The following is a 26,521-nucleotide window of genomic DNA, read 5'->3' as shown; positions in this document are numbered from 1 at the left end:
TGGGTAGACCTGTGCAGTGCCAGGAGTTGGACTTGATGATCCTTATGGGGTCCCTTCCAACTCAGGCTATTCAATGATTCTATGAAAGGAGGCAGATAGAGGTGTGGGCTGAGTTCTACTGTGGAACTTAAAATAATATGTGCCTAGAGGCTTTTGGAAACAACAACATTGCCCACCTCATTCTCTGTCCTCCAGGCTGGGACAAAAGTGAGAAGCAGCCACAGCTGTGTACCCTGTTGCTGTTTATCTGTCCATTTGTGTAAGTTGGACACACATGTGCAGCAGGTGGAGAACTTCATGGAGGCAAAGCAAACCCAAAGCAAGAAGCTTTCCATTTCATATGGCTGTCATGAAAACTGTGGGTTTTTGGTGGCTCTACCATGATGAAATTGCTGCATATTGTGTTCCCCACCCATCACCAGCAGGGCTGGCATGTCTCTAGGGCTGGGGCAAGTGAAGACCTCTTAGGGGAATATTGCTTACTGAAAGAGACGTTGAACTGCACTTTTTATTCCACAGGGAACCAGCTCAGAAATAGAAGTACAGAGATGATATGTATGTGGTAACCTGTTCAGCCAAGCTGAAGGGAGTTTTGTGTCAGTTGTTCAGAGGACAGAGAAATGCAAAAGCATTTCCTGCTTGGTACAAGATGAGTATGTGGAGGATCCACAGTCTGAAAGCAGGATGCTGTCCTCAGAGCACATTTGCCTCTTCAGTTCATTTCAACTGGGTTGACAAAAATTAAACCAAGTCTACTGGTCTGAGTAATTCCAGATGCACCTGTGTCTGAAACTGGTTTTGTCTGGAGGACATGTGTACTATGGCAAGAACTTCATTCATCAAGAGCCAACATTTTAGGCTTATTGAGACATCTGACAGTAAAAATAAATGCCTCAAAGGATTTGTTGCAAACTTGTCTACAAGCCTACTTTTGGATGTTCAAGTATCCTTGAGGATGGGCTGCCAGTGCCTCAGCATTTAGGCTCATTGCTGTAGAAGTGCAGAGATTAGAAATATATATATATATAATATATATATATATATATATTTGAAAATGGGAGAAAGTTATTTGATACTGACTTTTAGTTATTGTTAGCATTTTCTAATTTTGACTTTCAGAATCCCAGATGTGCATCTTTGTAAAATGTCAAATGATAAAAAATATATTGTATGTTCCACACACAGCCCTCTGTGCTGCCTAGTAAATATTTTAGTGACCCATTTAGAGCAAGCAGCTTTTGTTGAACACGGTAGGCAAATACAGAAGGAAACAGAAGCCCTGTCATCCTTGTGACGATTATACGTTCATCTCTAATCCACCCTCTCAGCCTGATAAACAAGTGTCTGTGCATGAGTTTTGAGCAGAAGGTGACCATCACCTTCTGATCTGAGTGTTTTCTTGCAAATACTTCAGTTAGCCTGTAAAGCAGGTAAGCAGTAATACTGTTTCTTTATAACTCCAGTCTTACCTTGTATTTTTTTTTTTAAGCTTTCTCCTGGGGCTTAATCAAAACAATGTGTTTCCTTTCACCTGATTTCTAATTTTAGTTATTCTTTGAGTCAGCTACTCAGTAATGAACTGCATTTCCATCTTTTGTAAGTTTTAGTGGTGCTTCCCTTTCTATTTTCTTACTGCATGCTTGATGAAGCAAACTCTCCGGTGTGCCTAGCTCATAGTTGTTTATTCCAGGTAATTTACAGGGAGAAAAAATCATCCCAAACAAGAAATTCCAAATAAAGTAATAGCTGTTGCTCCTACCCTTGCATCTCTTTATGACTGCTGTCTTATCACCTCAGAATCAGGTATGTTAGGAACCTTCTGTATAAATGTACTTTGGCTGTGGTTTCCTGTTGATCCCATTTTCCTGAGGAAACTTTCGAATGAACAGTGTACCTTCATTTTGCTTGTGTTCTCAGCTATGGGTGCAAGAGGTTTCCTTTTATATCAAATGGATGCATGGTAGAACGGTTTCTCAAGTGAAGGTTTTCCTTTCTTTTTACATTTAGAAGTATATGTTAATGAATTCAGGACAATGTTTTATTTTATAACAATCTAGGCTTGTCCACACACATTTGACAGGATGGGTTAGCTTAAAGCCCATTTTCTCAGTGCTGGTAACAATTTCCGTATCCAGCTAGCTCTCCATCCCTTCCCCATGGAAGGACTTGACTCCTCTGCCATGCCACTGATTCTGGGTCTTTTTCCCACAGCTCTCCTACTTGCTGCTATGTCCACACCACTGGAGGATGCTATGAACACCTTGATCAGGATTTTTTACCACTACTCTGGCAAAGAAGGAGACAGATACAAGCTCAGTAAAGCAGAACTCAAGGAACTCCTCACCAGTGAGCTCACTGACTTCCTTTCAGTAAGATGCAGCTCCTGAGTCTCTTGAGTGTCTGTTTCACCGGTGAGATAAGCAGCTATCAAAGTGTTCAGGAATAGCATCTCCTTACACAGCAAACATCCTGCCATAGCCTCTCAGATGACAACTGTCTTTGCAGAGCTGGAGAGAAGGAGATGAGATCAAATTTCACATTTGAAAAGTGTGTTTTCAGAGAGTGGTGTGGGCCCCCAGTTCTCAGCCATGTGCCACAAGACAGGCACTTTGTGCCTCGCTTGCTGTGCTTTTGGACAGAAGAGCCAACAGCAGCTAAAACTAGTAACTAACTAGTAACAAAGCCTGGATCAGGCTTTATTTATCTGTTTGTTAGTTTTAGTAATAGAGCAGAAATAAATCATTCAAAGATTCAAATTCAGTGACCAGCTCTCAGGAAATGACAAGGTAGTTTGCATACCATGTGGCATGGGACACCCCTCTGCCTCCCTAGGGCCAGCTGTCCTGGCCATGTCCCCTCCCAGCTCCTTGTGCACCCCCAGCCTCCTCGCTGGCAGGGCAGCATGAGGAGCTGAAACATCCTTGTTGTGTGAGCACTGCTCGCAACAACTAAAACATTTGTGTGTTATCAACACTCTCTTCATCAAAAATCCCAACTACAGCATTGTGTGAGTCTCTATGAAAAAAATCAACTCTGTCCCAGCCAAAGCTATGACACCATGGTCATGCAATAGGTGAGATCCAAGGTCCATTATATTCTTGGAGGCCTAACTAAATCATACGCAGCTGTTGCACAGGTTTATGGGAAACCAGACACACTAGAGCTGCTTATCTGTCCCAGAGTGTTACTAAGAAAACCTTTCAGGGATAAGTATTTTGATACAAATATCTCTTTACATGTTTGTTTTGTTCTTTGCTACACAGCATTGACACTTCATGGAACAATGACCTGATCCATAATAGTTTTTCTGTATCCTCTAAATTGTAAGGATTGTTGTGGACCCTGTCACCATCAGTAGGATTTTTTTACACATTGTATCAATTTCCTTGAATTGGATTTTCTTTTAATCTTAGTTATTGATTTATTTTCATGAGATTGACTGTCCTTACTCCCACTGAATAGGATGTCTTGTTTGTTAACTAGAGACATTCTGAAAGTGATTAATGGAGGTATAATATGACCACTTATAAAACAGTCTCTTGAAAATTGAAGTACTATTTGTTAAGGATGATACAGGGAAATTTCATTTTTTAAAAAATTTATTTATTGCACATTACAGATCAGACTTGTGCTCAGCAGCTCCTAAAACCTGCTTGATTCATTTCAGTGCCCATTAGTACCTGTATTCCTTCTACGAGCTGCACTGTTCCGTTTCTGTAGCTGCGTACCTTTGGGACTCCAGACCTATGTTTTTAATGTTATGACTCATGGTATATTAGTATTTGGGTGCATACTTCACTCACCCTTTTATTTAATAGCATCTGGGCTTGTGTCATACTGGTGGGTTGCACCGTCGGGTGCGTTGTAATTATGCATTCAAGATCTGCCCAGCTAAGACACTTTTTTTCTCTTTAGGGCCAAAATGATCCCCTGCTGGTCGATAAGATTATGAAAGATCTGGACTCCAATAAAGACAATGAAGTGGATTTTAATGAATTTATGACTCTGGTTGCAGCTCTGACTGTGGCATGTAATGATTTCTTTGAAGAACAACTAAAGGAAGAAGGATTTTAAAAATGCTCAATACAATCAATCTCTTCACCACAAATGCAATGAAGTATGTCGAGTTAGCTAGTGCTTAGCAGCATTTAGTGAATGCAAACCACCATCAGTCAAACTGCTACTGCAATAAGACACTTATAGACCAGATCAGCAACTGGTGTAAGCTGGACCAAAGGCAGCTTAAACTACTTGAGATCTGGCTTTTAGTATTCTCAGTCTTTGCACTGCAGGTGTCTGTAACACACATTGATCAGTTTCCCAGGTCCTGGGCTTGGGGTGGCAGAACACTTGGCAGGAGTTGACTTCAATTTTGTAAGTGTCAGTAGAGTGGGAAGTAAAAGGAACATGAATGTTGCTTACATACTTTCTGAATTGGAAAATTTGGAATGAGACATAAAACTTGCAATTTAGTTTTCAGTCATTCTGTAACAAACGTGTTTCTGCAGGTCACAGAAAACTTTGTTTTTTGATCAGCTCTGCCTTTGTTTTTTGATCAGCTCTGCCTTTTTTAGTTGCAGCTCCATATGTCCCTGCACTCTCGTATTTTAGATATGGTCACAGCTGCCTGCTGCGTCCTGAGCAGATGGTGTTGCTTGCTGTGATTATGGGTTCATTTCCCCCAATCTCCCCATCTTCCATTTTGTTGTGTTGGCATTACTGCATCCCAGTGGTCCACCTCTTTGTTTGGCATAAATGAATTTATTCATATGGTAAATTATTCAGATACACAGAGGTTTTAGTCAGCAAGCTGCTCTGAGGGCTGATGGAAGAACTGGGTCTTTAGGGGAAATGTAAATGCCTGCTGCTTCCACTATTCTGGCCCTCCTCTTCCCTTAAGAGGAGGGCTTTTAGAGGACTACTTGTGGAGGATTTCATGATGGGATCCTGGAGTACAGCTTCATCATGTGAGTCATCTGATGGAACAATAATTTCTTCTTGTGCTGATCCAACTCCCTACATGGATGTGGTGCAAAAGGGGCGGTGGGACCCCACAGCCAGACATGGAGAGAGAAATGTTTCAGTGTTAACCCATCCTTGGACTGAAATAAGTGTATATCTAGATTCATGTTTAAACATACTTCCAAACCCCCACAAATCCTTAGTGACAGCATGTTGCAGCTTTTTTCTTGCATGGAGTGCTTTCATTGTTTATTTTTTTTTTTTTGGTAACTTCAAACTGTAATAAAAGTTGTCTGAATTAAGTGAAGATTTTCGGTTTGTGTAAGAGGTCAAAAAACGAACCACCTTCAATGAAGATGTACCAACTTGCTGTCCAACTTGCTGTTGAACAGAACCCCCAGATCCCTTTCTGCTCTCCAGCCTCTCAGCCCCCAGATGATGTTATCCTGGAAAAAAAAAAAAGGAAAAAAAAAAAAAAGAGTTTGGGGTGGTGGTAAAGGCTCTTCAACGTGACAGTAGCAGAAGCCATATAGCATTCACAGAATCACAGAAGGTCTTGTACAGGAGCATGGCAAAAAGTATTAAACTGACAACAATTTGTCGCCTGTGATGTCATGCACTTTAACATCATTGCAGTTCTTGGATGAGGGTGGCAGCAGGACCAGCCAGAAAGTGCAAGACTTCTTTCAAGGTCCTGCAGACTGTTTCTGATCTCCCAGAGTTTCCCCTTCTTGGGTGGAATGGAGAGGAGCACATTCTAAACCTTCACCCCAAAGCTACAAGGACTCAGGTTCTCTCAGCGAGGACTGGTTTGTCCATTACAACTTTCAAGTAAAAACCTTTCTGGTAACAAGCTTCAGTTAGTCCATACCCCCCCTGAGTGTCTAGGGTCCCATCCTTGGTGGGATCCTAGACACTCAGCAGCTTGTGTGTTGAGCATAGCTGTGGAAAGTCACAACTGGGGTCAGACAGCGAGAGATGCTGCCCTGCTGAAGAGGGTCTGTGGAGCCATCTCATCAGTGGAACTGTCTGCAGACTGAGCGCCGCCTAATTCCTCTGTAGAGGGAGCTTGCTTGCATAAGAACCAGAGGAGAATGACTCACATGATTTTTATTCCAACAAAAGTTTTATAAAACTTAATAAATGACTGAAAATGAAGAAAATGCTACAAAGCACATTCAAAAGCTAGAAAACAAAAAACCCTGGCACAACCTGGGGTCTTGGGGCAAGGCACTTGCCATTCCAACCCTTAGCTAACTGTGGGCTGACCCACTGCACCAGGTCATTCCTCAGCCATTCTGCTCCTGCCAGTGACAACCACTGCTGCATTTGCAGATACCACTTCCAGGAGAAAAAAAAAAGCTGTGAGCAATCCTCTTTTCTGTAAGCAAACTTCAGGATGGAGAACAGCATTGTAGCCACTCTCGCTGGCTGTGCTGGAGGGTGCTTGTGTGACCAACCTCACTACAGACATTTTGTCCTGCAGACATAACTTTGATTTAGCTGCTCTTAAAAGTAAAGCTATCTTCTTTAAACATGAAGCTGTTACTTTTTTTTTCTCATTGTTTACTGGCACTTTTCTTGCTGACTTCAAATTTTCCTGTAGTTCATGAATCCATAAAACTTTAAAGTTTTACACGAAAAGGAAGCTTGTTGTGTGGGTTCCTCCAAAGCCTTTCAGCTTTAGGAAAGATGTCTAATTATGAGCATTTTTTCATTTGTGTTACCAGACTGTCTGAAAAATCAATAGAAAAGTGAACACTGCAAAATGGCCTAATATTTTCAAGTTACATTAAAGACCAATAAAAATCCAGTGATGCCAGACAAGATCTTTTCTAGCTATTGTGAAATTGTTTTCCCTGACATCTAAAAAGCAGATTTTGAGAAGATAAATGGCATTATCTTGAAAGCCTCAGCCTTTGCCTTTTGCTTTTATTTCAGTTCAAAGGATACTTGATGTGGCAGTGCAACTTGATACACAAAGCTTCATGCACTATTGGTAAATACATTTATAACCTCTTCAGATTTGGTGTCCAACTGCTGATCTCAAAACACTGCATGTGATACCACCAGTGCTGTGAAAGGGAGCCGTCCCTCCAACCTCTGACTTACTGTCCATGTCAACTGGAAGGCAACATTTCTTTTGCTCTACAGCACTGTAGGCGGTGTCAAGCCCTGTGGAAAAATCATCATCCTACAACAACAGTTCCTGCTCTTAAAGGTGAGAAACAAAGTGGCCTGAGGTTGTGGGAAGGGAGAATGCCATGCACACCTATTTGGTCTGGGAAATCTGGATAGGACTACCTTTCAAATCCTGGTGCATAACTCATACTTGGCATCCCTATACATAGGCTGGCAATCTCCCCGTGCTGTCAGTACAGTGCCTGCTCTTGTGAGATGTGCACTTTCCCCTTGGCAGAGCGGCTATTTCCTCCTGGGGCAAAGGCTCACAGGTCTCCCCTAGTGCAGCAAGCACTCCCATGGGTGTACAGTCACAGCAATGTGCTGGGTCTATGCAGTGTGCATGGTAGGGACTGTATCATCTCAAACCCAGTACACGTATCTCGGTGAAGCATGGCTTCATGGTATCCCACGCAGTTGGGGAGTTAACATTCCCATGCATACAGGCCAGAGGAAGATGGGGCAGAGCTCTCCTATGGCAATGCAGGTCCACACCAATTTACTCAGCAGTCCAAGTCCGAGCCCCTTCCCACTACGAGCATTGCAGGCTGTGCTGCAGTGTAAAGCAGAGAGTGGCCAGGAGGGAAACTCTTGGCCACGACCCAGAACCCACAGTCCCAGGCTGGCACCATGCAGAAAGAGTTCAGTTCCTCTAAGATTTCCACCCAGATAAGCTGGTTAAAAGGTCAAAGACAGGACTTGCCCCTTAAATCAGATTAATCTATATAAAGGTTTTTGACTGGCAGGAAGATTTCTTAGACTGTGATGTGATGTCATGTGCATGTCTAATAACGGGTTTGATTGACAGGCTAACAATTAATAGATGTGTCTTTAGGGATAATTAAGTCTGTTGAATGGCACTGTATTATTTAAAGAAAAAAAAAGGGGGGTCACATTTTCAATTTTATCTTTCTTCTTCCACATGATACTGCATGAGAGAAGATTTTTTGTTTATGATCTAGCGATCTTGTTTTTCTAAGCAAGGACATTTTCATCCATGTCCTTTCCTCAGAGCTGGGCTACATGCCCTTGGGTAACCATCAGACAGAGCAGATGAGCAAAGTTCTCCAGATACATTAAAAAATAAAAAAGTCTTTTTAAATACCAAATCCCAGCCACCTGCAATCAGTTGTGTAAGAGGGGGGCTACTCCCAAGGAAGGGAACTGCAGCTGCATCCACTTATTTTGCCCTAGCAAGTAGATTCTCAGCTGATATAAAACAACAAAGCCTATTGCACTTAGTGGCATAATTTTGCAACAGCTGAGGACATGTGCTTATGACTTTAAATTAGCCGTCAATGGAAAGTTGTGCTTCTGTTAGCTGGTTGGCTAAATAAGGACATATCTGTAAAATTGCAAATGTTGCAACAAGGCAGCTGAGAGGAAAACAGGAGAAGCTGTTGCTCAGAGTACAGGTATTTGTAGGACAAATCAGTGGGAGATGTTCCTGTGGTTTGTCTGTTTTAAATAATAAGCAGTCCTCTCAGGTCTTGGTTGACTTTGTGTGTTGTGGAGCAAACAGTCCTGGTATGGGTACCAAATATCTCTGCCTATGGAGTCTCCCCTAAAGCTCCATGTATTGGGATGACTCTACATCCACATCTGTTGCATGAACCCAGAAAAGCACATGGACAGGAAAAACCTCTGGGTAGAACAAGTTGTGAGGAGCTGAAGGGCAAGTGAACCACCTGGAGCGTTAGATAAGGTTGTGTTTTGTGAGCTGAAAAATGTTAGGAAACTGAGCACACTACAAAAACTGCATCCTCCCCAGCTCTGGCCCTGGATATTGAGTGGCAGTGGCAGATAGGTCCACATGGTTAAGCAAAGGGTAATTGGAGGAGATGCAGGTCTGGAGAGCTCTGTCCTGTTAAACTGTGAATGTCTTGACTAGGAGAAACCAAAGCTTTTTTGTCTTTGCATCAATGACCTATTCTACAGTTGTCTCTCAAGGAAAATTTTTGTCATTTTTTGTTGCCCCAGGAAACAAATTAAGTGAAATGAGAAGTTGAAAGCTGAGTTTGATTTCTCGCTGCAATGAAAAAACATGTTGGCAGACCTGAGGTAAAAGATGGTCTGTGAAATTCCTATCAAAGTCTCAGCTGTCTCTAGGCTTCAGGAGGGGGAAGAATGCCAGGTGATCTCAAAGTCCTTCAATGTTTGTTTTTTTCATTGACACGAAACACTGCAGTACTTCTGTCTAGAAGTGGAGGAATTACATGCATGTGAAAAAGGGCTAAGTGGTAGGAGCAGCTGAGAGGATAAATACATCAATATGCTGGGTGTGCTGGCATCTCTTATCTGACTCATATTGACTAGTTGAACTGTGTTACACTCCACAGTATTTCTGAAATGGCCCATTATTGTAATACCTAACACTGTTGGAGACGATCATGTTGAATCACAGCTCTTTCCCCGGATGAGTGAGAATCAATCAAGGAGACAGTCACTTCAGATGAGAAGTACTTGTCCTTGGGTAGGAAAAATATCTCATGATATCACTTTTTGAAGGGGGGCTCTGACGGAGAGGAAGTTTATTCTTCACAGTGACCCAGTTCTAACAAATTTAGGAATGTGGCATGTGTAAGTAGTAAGATATTTCAATATATCCAAAAATTATATTTTGTATACTAAGGTGACCTCGGCATTGAAAATAAAATGACAAATGTTCTGGTAACTCAAATCTGGGAGAGGAGATGAAGCAGTGGCTGCAACACCCTGTGTCCTCTGCAGGTCTGGCGCATGATCTGATGTTTGCCTCCGAGCAAAGTGCAACCCCAGTAATTGTACCACATTCTGGGAAGGAAACCGCTCTTCTCCAAGGATGCTGGGACTGGCCAGGGCAGCCACTGCTTTAGGTGAAGACTGACACAACCCAGTGCTGATCTGTTGGGATGTAGACATGGAGAGAAGAAGGACATAGATACGGAACGTCTACCAGATCTCTCGTGTTGGAGCCACACTGCATCTGTGTGCATGTGTCTAGTTCTAAGATCTTCCTGTCCCAGCACTTCAGAGGTGACATCCCAGGTGGGCAAATGTCCTGCGCCTCTCCTAATACCAGAGCCATGGCGTATGCCTTTGCCCATCGCCCCCTCCTGCAGCTCTTTTTTTCTTCCTGGGAGAACACTTTTGTCTGCTCCCACTTCTTGGCCCCAACTGCTTTGTGTAGATGCTGCGTTGAGTCACAGGCAGAGCTTGTAGTGATCATCGCCCTCAGGGTAATCTCAGTGTCTGAATATAATGTTTGCTTGATTATTTGTAACCCGCTAAACTGCGAGCTTCACAATTCTTGTTCTTATTCAATGCCATAAATAGTGTTAAAGCAACACTTATCATCAAGCCTGCACAATGCTGATAGTCTTTCTGTTCACCAATCCACATGCATTTGTCATTTCTCTAAGCTACTCAACATAACAAATCACACATCTCTTGTGTTAAACTGCCCAGAGTTAACAAGCTACATTTACTTCACCTTACAGAAAGTTCAGCTCTATTTAAGGCCAACTTATTCATATGCACACAAGTAACAGAAGTGTCATTACAGAAGGATACACTGAAAGGCTTGGAAGAGGTGGTAGATCTTGCTCTACCAGCACAAAGAGCTGCGGACAGCAGGCAGTAACAGAAGTCAGTGACAGAAATGACCATTGACTGAAAGGGGAGGAGTGCTGGGTTCAGGATGGGTCAAATGATACTTGGAGAATTGCCTGACCCCAAAACCACAGGTAAAGTAAAGGTACAAAATGTGATCTCAAACTCTGCACTTTTGGTGTTTGAGTATGCCCTCTTTCAGTTGTCATTGTGACTATGATTGGGTTTGTGTAAGAGAAGCATATCAAAACGTTGATAGGGAAAATTAATTACTTGAATCATGTTGAGGTGTACCTTTCCTGTTGTATGACAACAGCCTGGCTAATTAAACTGTTTTTTTTTGTTGTTTTTTTGTTTTTTTTTTTTTTTCTTCCAGTAGTTACACTGGTGCATTTTGTGGAATGGATGCTTACCCACTAATAACTGCTGTGGCAACAAAGAAACTCACATCTCATGCCACAGGTGGTCCCCAGATGTAGTCATGATCACGTAGTCATGATCATGACAGTACCAAGGGTTCTGGCAGTCACAGTTTGGGTCCTCCAAATGACAGGGGGTTTTGAGAGGTTAATTAGCTCTCCATTGATTTTCTGTGCTATAGGTTGCTCCCTGGCCATGACCTGGGCAGGGCAGTGACCCATTGCCATGGGGTGTGGTGGTCAGTATGTGTGCTGGATACACAGTGAGATTTGGCACCATGTCTTGACAATTAACTGACCCTTATCAGCCATGAAAACATGTAGCATGGCATAACCTGTTAATGGAGAGGGGACCTGATGGTTAGCGATGGAATGTGGCTGCAAAGTCTCACTCCTCTTCTTCCTCCTTCTTCTCCCCAGCCACCTGCACAAGGGAGGAGGCGATAACATGCTGAGGAGCCTGGGGCAATGGAGATGTATGGGAATACAAAAACTTCCCCACTACCCCTCACAATCGATGTGAAGTGTTCAGAAATGATCTGTGAGCATTGAGGGGGGATTCAGGGACTTCAGTGTTTCCTATGGTGACTTATAGGATAAGGGAAATGGACTAGAGGCAGGAGCTTCCTCAGGCAGTTGGACTAGATGATCTTCGAGGATCCCTTCCAAATGAGCTATTCTGTTCTATCATTCCCTTCTATTCTAAACTTTTGGCACTAGTTTCACAATCCCTCAGGCTTTGAAGCAATGTTCTGTGTAAGTCTATATTAAGGACATAGTTTCCTAATGACCCCTGCAGCTGTGATTTTTCATGCAGCCTCACCTTTGTTTCCTTTTCCATGCCATTTTTTTCAGAGCAGTAACTGATAGTTAGCACAGAATTTAGTAATCATGGGACTGAAAACTTGACCCTCACAGTAGTATTTATGACATTTTAGAGCCTCTAGATTTCTTTGCCTCTTTATTATGGAGTAGTTAATCCCACATTTCAGGAATAATACACTGAAGGGATTGCAGCCAGTTTTAATGGCATACCTCTGTAATAAAATGCAAGTGGTGTGCAGCAATCCCGTCTTCAAAGACACAGACACCAGTGTGGGACCTGCTGCCACATGAGAAACAGCAACAGCTAGATAGTGTTACATTTCCCGGACACCGCAGGAAAAAGAAAAGCTAGTTCCTTACTTAATTCTGAGATAAAGCAGGGATAAGCATAAGGGAAATAGATGTAACTCAGCACAGTGTTTAGCAGCTGACACAGCAGGAAGGTTAAACCACAGCCAGAGGTTCTGCACATGCATCGCTCCGCATCATGTCTCCAGCCGGGCTAAGCATGCATGAGAAATCACCATGAGCAGCTGAGGATGGAGTGCCTGAGGCAGAAATCCTCCTTACCCATGCCATTGGTGGTGAAGCACCACAGGCGTGCTGCTGTTCTCAGTAGGCAGAGGATTTGCCTGGTGTGGACAAACAGGGGAGTCCCTGTGGGACATGCAGTAGTCTGTCACTGGGATGTTCCCTGTGGCGTGAAAGAGCCAGGGCTTGCATGGGGATGTGGCTATACAGGAAAACTAAAATTGTCCAAGGTTCTGGTGTTAGAGGGAGGTTTGATCTGCTCTGGCACTTGTGCCAGGAGTCAGGCTGCAGTCCAGGGGAATTAACAAATACAGGGTTCAAAATATAGCCCATATGAGAAGACTGAGGTTTTCAACAGGTATATCACAGGAAATCCACGAGCTGTGGTTTGCGTGGAATCAGAAAGCTCCAGGGTTCACTTGGGCATAGGGGGAGATTAGCTGCAGGGGAAATTTCCACTCTAAGGGGAGGGAATGGTGGCCACAGCCTGTGCTATGGTTGTGAAGAAGCTTGCATGCAAATATAATGGTCTTTCACAGGAATTCAAGCATGGAAGAGTGTTGTTTAAGGGGGCTGGGGGTTCAAAAGAGCCTTTTGGAGACCAGGAGTCCTGTGTGGTTCATAGCTCCCAGTCATCAGCAAGGCAGCCCTAAGGAGTGCCTGTAGCTGGAGCACTTTCTGCAAAGCTCAGTTCCAAGAGCATCGTACATAGCCTCACTGTACCAACCACTTTACCACAAAGGAGAGGAAAACACAATTACTGACTGCATTATAGCACAGAGCATCACTTGATCTCCACAGGGGAGAGTAAACAGGGCTTCTTTCACTACTCTCTATTCAGCTGTATTTTCTCCACCTCTCACCACAGCTGCAATCTGTCTCCTCTGAAAAAACAGCTGACAAGACACCTACAAGCTCCCAGCACTGTGTGGGGGAATTTTCAGCATGGGACAGGCAGCTGTGGGCATCCAAACCCACCCACAGACCCCAGCTCCAGCAGTAGAAGGCTCTGCAGGGTCTGAGGTGCCACCATGGCGTAGGGTAGGCGACGTCCTGCTTCTGCCAGGCAGGAGATAGTCGCTCCCAAGGCTGCATTATGGCCACAGAGGTTGCTGGTGGAGTGGAGGTGTCACAGCATGAGATTATCTGGTCTACAGCAGGGTTGGACTGGGAATGTGTTTTTTTGTGTTATGTAATCTGATGTTAACAAAACAAAATTGTCCTATTAAGTGTTACTGTGACTCAACCCAATTAAAAAAAAAAAAAAAAAAAAAAAAAAAAAAAAAAAAGGCACTCTTTTGCCCACGGGTTTGTATCACATTTAAGGTGTTTTTCCCTTCCAAGTGCCCTAGGGATATTTTGAACCCTGTTTAAACTGCTGATTTTTCTTAGCTTTGTTAGGTGTAACCACATCTGACAAGTTCAGCCTCATCCTTAAGCACACGCAGAGCTGGAGCAAGGTCTGTACAGGCAAGGGGAAGCTCCAATGGTGGAGGGACAACTCAGGGTGTGGGGTGGGCTGGATGACCTCCAGAGGTCCCTTCTGCGACTGTGGCAGTCCTCACAGCCACAGTCCTGTGGCAGGGAATCACCTCAGGTGCTGGGTGGCTTTGTGAGGAGACTGGGCAGGATGTCACCGTGCCTCACCAACTGCTGCTGAGCACAGAGCTGATATGCAAAGCAAGAGGTGGCATGGAGGAAATAGCAAGTTGCATGAGTGTCCCTATTAACAGCGAGTTCCCCTTCCACAGCAATAGGCATCTGAGTTTAGCTTTTGCAATAATGCCATGCAGAATATTTGCAATGCTTAGAGCAGACTCCTGTGGGTGCTGTGTCAGAACCACGAACCCTTTGTAGGCCTGAGGTGGCTCCTCGCCTTTCTCCACCACCCTGAGGATTGGAGAAGTACAGTCCTCAGACCTTCTGGTGCCAGCAGCTTGCTGTCCTATGGCCCCAGGGTTGCCTGCTCATCTGGGCACCCCACCAGATAACGCTGTGCTAGACCAGACCTCAGCTATTCACTGGGAAGGGTTTAAAACATTGGTGTTTCTCTTGGTGTATTTTGTCAGAGCAGATCAGATCACAGGTGGTTTAATAGAGAGGTTTTACTGCAGTGTCATGTGTCCTTCACTCCTTTTTGCAGATGAATTCAAGCAAATCTTCAGTAACTGGTGAAATTCTCAGACAACTGAGCACTCTCCCTCATTTAGTGAGGGCATCCAAGGAGGACGCAGTCGCTGAGGGCTGGGCCAGGGGCCGGCAGGGTAAGTGCAGGCGCCCCAACCAGAACGGGGGCTGGGGGCTGCCAAGGGTTGGGAATAGGGGGAGCAGGATTCTTTCTGAGGCTGAAGTAGATCTCCAGATACCACTTCTGGGCACTTTGGTAAAATCTCTGTTGTTTCCCAAACAAGCAGCAAGCTGCCTGCTATGCTGTGATCCTGACTTTCTTCTTCTCTTCAGAAAGCAAGTGTGTGATCAGAGAAGCACAAGAGACTCTTCTGCAGCCCCTTTGGGTCATGCAGGTTCATGGTAGTCTCTGGGGCACCTCACACCACCCCGAGCAACCTCCCAGCCATCCTCTCACGGGCTGTGGCTAAGCCCTGCAGCTTTCCTCCACAACTTCAGTCTCCAAAGAACTCCAGAGGATTTAAATTCTGAGCTCCCGTAGCGCTTCTGATGATGCTTGCCTAAAATCACAGTTAACAATTCAAGGCAAGTACATGAAGATGAATTAATTCAGTCTTGGTTCATTCAGCAATTAACCACACACTTCCCTGAAGCAGTTTTAGCAACCTTTGAGTACAACTTAGTGTCAGAAGTTCAAAAACATTTTCTGTTTCCTTGGTATTCTTTATGCTATTGAAAATCATGTAGATACGGCAAACTCAGAGACGTGCTATGCAGATATTGAGGAATATTATAGTTTAAAGTGAACTCCAAACATAAGAATTATAGCATAAAAAAGTCAGAGTGTATAGACAGAATAAGATTTTCTTTGCTATTATTATTTGACCATCAAATGGTGTGAAACAGCTGGCGAATGTTTCTGTCTACCACCCTTAAGAATGAAATCAGGAGTAGCAAAGTTAAAGCTCTGCAAGTTTGGATCATATATTTTTTTAAGTTTTACTGAACCAGAATGAGATTTTGACAGAAAATTATAGCTCAGAAGATGTTATCAAGATGGCTGAGATGGGCAAAGTATATTTATTGTATGCACATCATCAGTGGATCACTCAGGGTCAGAGGAAAATTAGACTACACCATAGAACTAGTCGGTGAGTTCGTGATTTTCAGTACTCTGCAGAGTTACAAATTTTCATCTCCAGGTTCATCCTTTGAAGGTATTTCTCAGGTTTCCCCTGAGGATCAGGGATGAGGAACAGCTGTATCAGCAGTTCTATGGGAAATACTCCCTTAGGAGCCCCAAGTTTTCCTAATTTCAGTGTGAAAGCTGTGTCTGCTGCAGAGGACTGTCTCATTGTCCCGCGTACTTGCTGCACACCCCTTTGTGCCCCCACCACAGGCACACGACCAGGAGGTCAGTGTTGGTGCTGCACGCTGCGGAGCAGCAGGAGGAGCCCTGCAGGTCTGAAATGCCCTGAGACCGGAGAGGAGGAGGAGGAGGGAGGGATGCTCTTTGATTCTCACTTTGCTTTTGAGTAACTGGAAATCACCATAGGGAGAAAGCTCCCTGGCAGTGCGGGAACACGCTCTCCTCCTGGGAGCTTTTCAGCTCCACCAGACAGAGAAGTAGAAAAGACATCTGCCAGAAAGGGGAGCGCTGTTGGCTGGGGAATCTGTGGCTGTGATTTGGACCCTCGTCATGCCCACGTACTGTGTCACTGCGAGAGGAATTCAGTTACCATGGGTTACCCTATCAGTACGGGGACCAAGTGCCTCCCCTCCCAACAGCTCTATAAAAAGAGTCGCTGGAAGATGCCCTGGATGCTCCTGCCTCCCAGCACAGAGCAGCAGGCACTCAGTGTAGGCAGAGAGGGGTGCCAGCATGCCGTCTGCCTTCCAGCTTCAATGCCACCTCGTCCTCATCTTCCTAGCAGCCTACAAGGGGGACACCAGATACCTAGAGGTGAGCAACGGGGCTGATGGCTAATGCGCTTCGATGTGCTTTTCTGCTCTCTTCTAACTTTATACCCAGCTCCTGAGAATTGGGTTTTGACTCTCTTTTCCTATTCCTATTCCCCCTGCACCTGACCACAGGTGTGACATTAATACAACAGCTCCCCTGCATTTTCATTTATTTTCCTTTTCTCAAACTTACACTTTTTGCTCAGTAATTGAGACACTCACTGTGTGCTGAGCTGAGCTAACCTCTCAGGTGCCAGGTTTGCTCCCCCACTACAGCAGCCTGGCAGCTTTCTGACTAATCTCTTGCACAGCTGCACCCTTCCTGGAGAAGGAATTTAATCGGCCAGCACCTATTCTATAGAAGTGCAGGGAGGGGGCTGCTTTTTGCTTTGCCCCAGCCTCTTCTTGCCCTGTATCCCTGCCAGGTGAGGGATGCTGGTGAAGATGAGCCCTTCCTACTCCTCAGTGAAGATCTGAAGCGAGAGCTGTCTGCAGGACAGATCTACCGGCGGTCGCTCCGTGAGTTTCTTCACAGCTCTGCTGGGTCCCTCTGAGGAGTGGGAGGCTCCTGGGGGGGTGAGCTCAGGGTAATTTGGGAGTGACAGAGCTGCAGGTGCATTTCACAAGGCAGAGGGGAGAAGGGCAGAGTTTTAAAACCTCCACGAGCTGTGGCTGAGACAGAGAGCTCAAAGAGGGGCTCTAAGGGAGGCTGGGGGTCAGAGCTGGGTTTCCACTGATGGGAGGAGGTTAGGGGTTATCTACCTGCAGTCATGGGCAGGGTCTGTCTCCAGGGGAAGTGGTGGATGGAAAAGCTGTGATGAGGGAGAAATATGAAGGAACTTAGCCTTTGTACACTTTTGTGTACAACTGCAGATGCAGTTTTCAGTTCAGAGATGCTGTGATGTGTCATTTTCCCCAACCACACCTGCGAGCATCCCCCATTGCTCAGCCATCTCCCTCTCCTCCCCACTGACTGGGTTTCAGTATGGGGTCTCTCCTTGCTCTCCCCTTCCCTGTGCAGTGGAAGTGGGCACTGGGTCTCCCTCCTGAGCAGGCAGAGGCAGCAGCTCCCGGCTCTGTCCCTGCAGGCTGCATCGACATGCTGAGTATAGAGGGGCAGTTCACCTTCACCGCAGAGCAGCCCCAGCTGCACTGCGCAACCTTCTTCATCGGCGAGCCCGAGGAGCTCATCATGATAGACTACGACTTCGTAAACATCGACTGCCAAGGAGGCGATTTCCTGAAGGTAAAGAGTTGGCAGCTCCTGCTGCTTGTCCCTGTCCCTGCTCTGGTGTGTGAGATGCTGGTTGTGTGTGGAAGGGCACGCGAATGTGTGTGTGTGCATACAGAACAGCCTTTTACAAAGCGTCTGTCTCTGGGACTGATGTTCCTCCTCCCTGAGGTGCTTTGGTGGCATCCCCACCACCACCACCCCTGTAAAGAAAAATCCTTCACAGGCTGGGGATCTGTCTCCAAATTGCAGCATGGTCTCTTCCAAACTTTTCCAGGAGCACCTCCACTGAGTGTCTGCGGCTGGCAGACTGACCGAAAAGCTTGGTCATTGCCAGCCGAGGCTCTCAGCCCCATTCAAAGGGTTTTCTTGTTTCCTCTGTGACACCATGAATCACGTGAGGAGGTAATGACAGAGCCCTCTGAAATGCTGTTACTGTGTGAGGACCTCCACTCACTGCATTAATCGTTAATGCGTGCATTGTTGCAGGAGAGACTATCAAATGGCCCTGCTAGAGCTTTTCAGGACATGTGCTCCAAACAGGGAGAGGTCCATGATGCAGAGCCATTTATAGTCCAGAAATGAAAAATTTACTAGGGTGCTTTGGTGGCAGACAGATGTGTGACCGAGACCTGAATTTGGTTTTGGTGGTGAGGGGAGGTTTGAAGGCACCTGCCTTCCTTTGCCTCTTGCTCTGCCCTTTGTACACAGCACAGAACCCCTCCTCAATAGCTGCAAGCTGAGCTGCAGGGGGAAGGAGGAGGAAAACTGCCCTTTAGCCTTGTCCTTGTCCTTCCCCTGGGGAGTCTTGTCCCTCCATCCCTTGGTTGGGGTCTCTCCAAATGTTGCTAAAAGATTATTTCAGTTTCTTGTGGCTCCAAGGACTTTCTTCCTAGACTCATAGATTCTTGTGAAAGCTAGAAAAATGCCAGGCAACCTTCAAAACTTTATGGTTTCCTTCCTTTAATTATGGTGTCCCCAGTTTCTTCATCATGCTACTGTATTTATAGAGTATATTTTCCCTGGTGTGATTTGAGCAGCCGCTTCTCATGAGTTCAGAAAATTTGCAGTTCTAGCAAATCTGGAGACCAGTTCTGCAGGTCTTCCACCAAAACATCCCACACATGCTCATATCAGGATTACTCACCACAGCAGCGGCAGGATCTGGTCCTCAGATTTTCAAAGCATGATCAGAGCACAAAAGGAGTTATCAGGTGAGAGTAGGCAGGAGGGAACTGGAAGTGCAAGGAAGGGAAGGTGACTGCACCACTGTGCTAGGGTTAACATAGATTTCCATTTCTGACTCATTTCTCACAGGTATCCCTGAACATGGTGAGGGCAAATTTGTTGCTATTTTTGTTGTGAATGAAAGATTTGTAGAGGTTGCTGCTTGAGCTCTAGCCCAGTAGGCAGCATTTGTTGTGCTTTCTAGTGATTACAGTGAGTTGAAAGAAAAGACACGGGTGAGAGCAATCCCCCTGCTGATAATTCCTCCCCAAAGATTTATCGTGCTTTTCTTTTGGACTGAAACACAGATGCTCTAGGGAGCTCTGGGCATGTTGAAGGCAAGCTGCAAAACATAGATGGTGGAAAATTACCAGCAGGTCAGTGGACTTCATGTCCATAGCTCAAGAGTGAGACTTTTGTTTGATGTGGCTTTCACATTAAAAACTAGTTTTAGTAGCAATTGAACTGCAATACTAATAAATCAAAAAACTGATGTGAATTTGATGGTGCTGGAACAAAGAGAGCTGTTTCCTTCAAAAACAAGTCACCAAATTGTCACCTGAAGGAAATAAAAACTTTAAAATTCATATCCATCTCATTCCTAAATATTGATTGAAGCTTGAATTATTAGTAAAATGTTAGGAAATAGATAAAGCCCAAATTTGTAGTTATCTAGGGGCTTTTAACAAGCCATCTGGTGTCAAAATAAAACCGTGTAATACTTTATGCTTCTCTGCTGAGAGGGTGATGTACAAAAGTGCTGGTTTCAATTATTGAATCCCTATAGGTATTTGATGGCTGGATACTCAAAGGAGAGAAATTTCCTAGTTCCTTGGACCATCCCCTCCCCACTTCTGAAAGATACACAGACTTCTGTGAAAGTGGCAACATGCAGAGGAGCATCAGGTCATCACAGAATGTGGCGATGATCTTCTTCAGGATTCACCAGCCAGGCAATGGATTTACTGTCACAGTCAAGAAAACTACCAACCTCTTCCGTAAGTCTTATTTTATCTAATCAAGTGGCTTACATTTGGGGTAGGAAGCAAAAAAAAAAAAAGTGTTGGTTTGCACTGAACTCTCTGACTTTATCTGCACCAACACAGTTCCAGTGACTTTTGCAGAGCTGCATGCCTGGGGGTTTGACTCAGGCTCAGCTTGTGTCTCAGGAAAGAAAATTAGAGAACTATAAGAGAGCACTTAATAATTTCTTCCATATTCAGGACAAGAAGGGTCTTTCTTTCAAAGACGATCTCTTCAAATCTAATATTGTTGTGTCCTGTCACATTTGGCTTGAACGGGTAGTATTAAAATAGAGATTTTAACCTGAGCAACTTCTAAATCTGTGTGAACAATGAGGAAAAAAGTATTTGAAAAAGTTCAGCAGTACAATCAGTATATTGAATAGTAACATGGAGAGTGATATATGATCCCAAGGACCTACTTGCAAGTTATTTCCCTGAGCCCATGAGCTAGCAAGGCACAAATAATGGTCACTTGCATCACTTTTCCGAAAGAGGACAGGACATTTACCTTCAGTATTTAAGCTATTTGACTAATTAATCTGATTCATCTGCTTTACCATGCAAAAGATGAAGGTGAGAGCATGTCTGCCCTGCCCTTACTTTGAGTTGTTAAGACATGAGCTTGGACACTGGGTCTCCAGGCTGGTGTGGCTTTGTGCCCATGGACCTGATCATTGTGTGCAACTGCTGGAGCTCACTTCTGTCCATAACCTGCTGGCCAAAGCAGCTGCAGGCCTCCATTGTCTGCAGAGAGGATCCCTTGGGTTACACACATCAGTGATAAGTTACTACCGGAACTGATGATTTTGAACTTCAAGACAAAACCAGCATGTGCCTGCTCTAGGTTGAATGGGATGCTTCACAGGGTAAGGGAACCCCAGTTAGAAGGAGCAGGAGAGGACTTGGGGGGTTGCTGGCAGTACCAGGCAATGACAAGTCAAAGATAAATGAAAGCCCTTCATCCATACTTAGCTTTAACTGGCAAAAAGTAGGAGCCCCTGAGAACACAAATCCCTGATGTGTGGATCTGGGGTTTGAGCTCTCCTATTGACGACTTCACCTTCAAATTCTGCCAGAGCCCATACTGCACCATAAACAATGGGCAGGGAATTTCTAGGGAACAAATGCCGGGCAAGAAAACCTGATAATATTGTATGCATACTTTTCAACATTTGGCTTTAACTCTCAGCTGTTAATTTGTTTGTTATTTGTTAGTACCAAAAGTACACGATTTTGCTAAATGGGGCAGCAATGGCTACACAAGTAACACCTGCACCTTCTCTTGTGCCCCAGCTTGCAACGTCATCTCTCAGACTCCCTCGGGAAGGTTTACTATGGTCATTCCTCATCAGCACAGAAACTGCAGCTTTTCTATAATATATCCAGTGGTGATAAAAATATCCGATCTCATCCTGGGACACTTAAATGGCCTCTTTCTAAAGGTGAGTTGTTTTTGTTACCTAATAAATCACTACCACGTGCATCTTCTCTGGGCATGGACAGGGGAGGAAGGGGTGGAGAAGGGATGGCCACAGCACTGATTGTTAGGGCATGTGTGCTCCAGATCGCGTGTGTGCCCACCATGGGTGTTGGCACCCCCAGAGACCAGAGCTGGGTTTGCCTCTGCTGCTATTGTCTCTGTTACATTGCAGAGGCAATCAAATTATGCAAAGTGCCATTAACGCATGTAAATATTTCTTACTCTTTGTTACAGCAAGCATTTCATTAGAAAGAAAAGAGTGTTCTCCCAGAGCTGTCTGTCTGCATTTAAACTAATGAAAGCAGCAAGCACTCTGAACAGAGAAAGGAGACGCAGGTTAGGCAGTGAGGTATGAGCATGGTGAAAAAACAGATGTGTTCACTACAGATTGATCCCCTGCTCAGTGTGCTCTGTTTGCTCTGAGGCACAGCATTTGATGCTCAGTGATGAGCAGGCAGGAGAGGACAAGAGCTGTTGGTAGCACCCTGGGCCTAGGAGGTCCAAAAAGTTGCAAATGTGAAAATGTCCAGAGGGATAGAAAAAAAAAAAAGGATGTTTGTTTTCTGGTTCCATTGAGACTGGTAACTGAGGTCCTCTATGGGGATTGTCTGTGTCTGAGCAGCAGTCAGGGAACACAGCTGACACAGGAAAGATGCTGGTGGGAGGCAGGACACGAAAAGACAGAAATTCAGCAGGCAACTGGTGGAAACAGGACAAGAACCAGTGAACAAGTCTTGTTTAGGGCAACACACAGGGGACTCTGTTGCTCATCTCTGTTTTTTGTTTGTTTTGTTTTGAGGTATTTGCATCAAGGAGAGCTTTAAAGAAAAGGTTAGATCAAAATGAAGACACAGCTATTTGAGTCTGTATGTGGTACCCCAACAGCAGACATCATAAAGGGCAGCTTGAATGAAACTGCAGAGATGATCTATTTTTGTCAAGATAAAAAATGAGCAATAAATGTTAGCTGTATGTGCTGATCAGCAGCATGAGCTGATCTGCTAATTCTGCCGAAAAAAAAAATAAATAAATAAAAATAGATTGGAGGTGGGCAGGCTTCAAAATTCAAAAGAAAAGAGTAAATAATACCAGAGGTGGAGCTGTTAGGAGTCTGATAGTGTCTTGAGAGTCCTGAGACTGCACGACCCAGGCTGCAGATCCACTGGAAAACGGATCTGGGTAAGTCCCTAGAGGGAAGTGAGGAGTTTTTAAAAGATGTTTAAATTTTCCTTGCACAGTAAAGGGGAACAAGATGTGGGCAAGTGGTGAGCAAGGAAAGGGCTGAGCATGGATGGGAAGTGCTCAGGAAAAAAAGTCAGCCTTGCAGTGTAGATAGAGACAGGCCAGACAGAGGAAATTCTGCTCACAGCATGGTGCATGAGGGCAAAATCAGCCACAAAATTACTGAAGGTGTGGATTTTAAATATTGGTTGGCTCAGACCAGTCCATAGCTATAGCCTTGCTTTACATGCTGTTTTCACAGGAACACTCACTCTTCTGCACTACAAAGAGGGAGACCCCCACTCTTGTTACAAGAAAACAAAGGCAAACAAAAATTTAAATCAAATGTAAAGTTTTAATACGTAAGAGGAAAAAAATCTTCCTCTATTACAAGTTAGCTAGAAATACCAGTATGCCTGGTCAAAAAGCCAATGTCTCTGTCCTGCCAGGAGCTCCTTCTCTGCTCTTGAAGTCTGTGAACCAGAAGCTTCAGGACCGATGGCTCAGGATGGCTAGAAACAACTTGTCCCAAACCAGACTTCGAGAGATGGCCCATTATTCAGTATCGGCAGACAAGGGACCACAGCAGGGACTATTCTCTTAGTCAGACAGTGCGTTTTGGCATCACTTTTGCTTAGGAATCTGAAAGTGAGGTTATTTTGGAGCCTAAGTTACTGCCTGCCAGCTGAGTGTGGGCATGTGTGCAGCCCCATGACTCTATTAATTTGATTACATGTCTAAGCACCCAGAATCAGATTGCTTACTTGCACTGAAAGCAACTGGATCAACATCTTAACAGCAAGCCAATGATTTTCCAGAGCTCACTTAGGTCTTTCTCTGAGAGTCTCTTAAAGAAATTAACTTACAAATTGAAGTACTATTTATTGATTGGGATGAGAACAGCCTTGATTTCACACGGATTTGAGCACAAAGTACTCTAAAACCTGCTGTTGTCTGCAGTCTCGTCTAGCACATTGCTATGTTTTGATGAAAACAACAAATAACTTTTAATCTCTGTCTTCTTAGAAACCATCAGCAGGCTGTGCGGGAGTGGGAGATTTTGTAGAGCTGTTGGGAGGAACTGGCTTAGACCCATCCAAGATGTTTCCACTAGCTGATCTCTGTCACTCCTTTCATGGGTCTGGTGAGTGCTCCTTCTTCCACTTACCTCTGCATGACAAAATACCAAAACAGAGAGGGCCATGCAGAGCCCTCTCAAACCCAGGTTTCCTCTAGACTGGTGATGTTCTTATGTAGCAGAAGATGAGAGCTAAATCTCTTTGAGCCTGCAGCAGGGGAGTGTGATGCAGCACACCCATGAATACCTTCACTTGCCCCTGCAGTAATTATAATAACAAGATTAAGTTATATATATTTTTAAAACACTTTTCCTATGACACATAAGATTATTAGTGTCAACAGACAGACAAGTCTGGAAAGTCATAATAAATGAAGGTAGAGGAGTTACATTTTCAGTTCAGGCATTTTTTTCTCACTTTCACTGTATTCCTGGTGCCTTCTTTTCTGCTGCAGAAGCAAAGCATACCCCAAAAAGCCTCAGAACCCTCACCCACTGCTTTGAGGCCAAACCTCTTTCACAATTGTGCCACGTCAGTGGCCTCCTTCTCCACACAGAAATAAGAATTCCCAGTTTCCCTAATATTTAATTGAGGAGAGAAAGCAGTGTTGCAGTGATGAGACAGACAGACCTCTGCAGCACACAGATGTGGGGCCGAGGGAGTGTGGTACCTTGAAATACCATCTCCATCACCTTTCAGCACACCACAGCCTAATGGTCCAGGCACTGCCCAAAGTCTTAACAAGTAAGCACTGGAACTGAGCAGATACTGAGCACTACAAAGAGATTAAAGCACACTTTCCTGGCAGTGTAAAGGAAGGAAAATCCCATCTTGTGTCTCCGCTCTCCCAGCATTTCAGTGTTGTTAATTTTGGAGATCTCCAGGATAGGGTGCCGCTGTCCTCGCCTGTCACTCATGGTATCTGACCAGTGAGTGCAAGCATGTATAAATTCCATGTCATGTCTGTAGTTGAGACTGCAGGTGGATGGGAGGTGAGCAGTGTTTGCATGAGTAAAGGCTACAACATTTAATGAAATAGCCAGGCCATTATAAAGTAAAGCTAACAAATGCAGAGGAAGGCATTTAGTCAGCTATGCCACTAGTGGATGGCCATTACTATGTCCAAATGTGCTTTGTTTCCAAAGCAGTATGCATTAGTGCTTTGTAATTCCAACACTACATATCACTTTTCCCTCACTCTGGTATAAATTTATCCTTATGTCTCTATCTCTTTTCCCTAATTAGCCCAAATGAAGATTGGTTGTGACAATACTGTGCTACGAATGGTCTCCAGTGGCAAGCACATCAATCGTGTGACGTTTGAGTACTATCAACTTGATCTGCAGGAAATAGAAAACAGAAAGGAGAACAGCATTGAGGAATTCTGCTTCCCTAGCATCTGAGAAACCAGGCAACGTGTTTTCACACAGCTAATGACAATAAGGTTCTGGTGAATTAAAAAAAAAAAAGAAAAAAAATAAGTATTTTTCCTTTACCAGCTGGTGTTATTGAGCCTTTCTACAGTACAAGCACATTCCCTTTTTTTCCCCCCATACAAATCAGTCATGGTCATGAGCAAGCAGGAAAAAGTATATTAATCTTTGTTACTACCATGATAATTTTTTCTGCAATATTTAGGATAATTTACTATATTCAAAATCAATAGAAAGAAGTCTATGTTTCCAATATAAGTATTATTAGGGAAACAGACATAAATCCTCTGTATATTCAGTCTGAGCACACATAAAACTCATAATAAGTATAAACTTCACATGGTTAACATTATCCTTTTATATCAGGAATAAACAAAAAAAAAAAAAAAGGTGGTGGAATACATTTCCAGTTTTGTAAAAGGAAATCCAGCATTAGTGTGTTCAAAAATGACTTGTTTGTTTATGACTATAAATGTGCTATTTATTTCTAATGACATGTTTTTAATAAAAATTTATAGCATGGAAACTTCCTTTCACAAACCCAAACATGAATAAATACATTCCAAGAGCTGGCAAAACACTATGACGTTGTATTTTTCTGAAGAGCTCTTTAAAACATTTTTGTTGAACTTCCCAAGTCTTGTGCAGTTTTCTGGAAATTATCATTTTGAACATATGTAGCTGTAAAACTGTGGACTATTAAAGTAACGTTATGGGCAGAAATGTGTTTAACCGTGTTGCCTACACCTTCTTATGCAGCACATGTCACTTACTAGCACCTTTCCCGTTTAAGGTTTTTGGTCAAATGTCCAGCATACATGTAGAAGTCAGATACACAAATACATGTTATTTTTCTCGTCTTTGGTGACCCAGAAGAGGAGTGTAAGCCTGGAGAGCTCTAGGAAGCACAGCAGAGGACCAGAGCTGTGTCCAAGCTTGGCAGAGTGTGGATGGATTTGTATGATTTCTGGGAGTGCTACCTGGCAAACATGGGGGCAAACAGCTTCTCCTCTGATGTTCAATTAACAACGAATACTGATTAACCCAGTTGCGTGCCTGAGACCTTCAGATCTGATATCTGGCTCTTTGTCTCACACTCAGTCACCAAAAATCAAGTGTTCTGAGTAGTCAGCAGCTCTGAAGTTCATCCACCTGCCCCAATAGAAGTTGGTGAAAACTTTAGGATGTCTCATGCTCTCTCTTCATAAGGTTTGATGAACCTAGTTC

At 44.1% G+C, this 26,521-nt stretch overlaps 2 protein-coding genes across 2 annotated transcripts; both read left to right on the top strand.

The window, feature by feature from the left end:
- The first annotated feature begins 1,372 nt into the window (after nt 1-1,372).
- S100Z (S100 calcium binding protein Z) lies at nt 1,373-5,248 on the top strand. The gene is made up of 3 exons (XM_035310732.1): nt 1,373-1,430; nt 2,212-2,369; nt 3,916-5,248. Exons 2-3 carry the CDS (start codon nt 2,229-2,231, stop codon nt 4,072-4,074), a joined length of 300 nt encoding a protein of 99 aa, XP_035166623.1. The 5' UTR covers nt 1,373-1,430; nt 2,212-2,228; the 3' UTR covers nt 4,075-5,248.
- Nucleotides 5,249-16,417: 11,169 nt separating this feature from the next.
- CRHBP (corticotropin releasing hormone binding protein) lies at nt 16,418-26,017 on the top strand. The gene is made up of 7 exons (XM_035310814.1): nt 16,418-16,599; nt 17,024-17,117; nt 17,687-17,844; nt 19,844-20,054; nt 21,375-21,523; nt 23,809-23,926; nt 25,107-26,017. Exons 1-7 carry the CDS (start codon nt 16,519-16,521, stop codon nt 25,262-25,264), a joined length of 969 nt encoding a protein of 322 aa, XP_035166705.1. The 5' UTR covers nt 16,418-16,518; the 3' UTR covers nt 25,265-26,017.
- The last annotated feature ends 504 nt before the right edge of the window (nt 26,018-26,521 follow it).

Source organism: Oxyura jamaicensis, chromosome Z (assembly GCF_011077185.1).
Source record: "Oxyura jamaicensis isolate SHBP4307 breed ruddy duck chromosome Z, BPBGC_Ojam_1.0, whole genome shotgun sequence".
NCBI lineage: Eukaryota > Metazoa > Chordata > Aves > Anseriformes > Anatidae > Oxyura > Oxyura jamaicensis.
The sequence above is the reverse complement of the archived record's forward strand: the minus strand, read 5'-3'. Positions and strand labels throughout refer to the sequence as shown.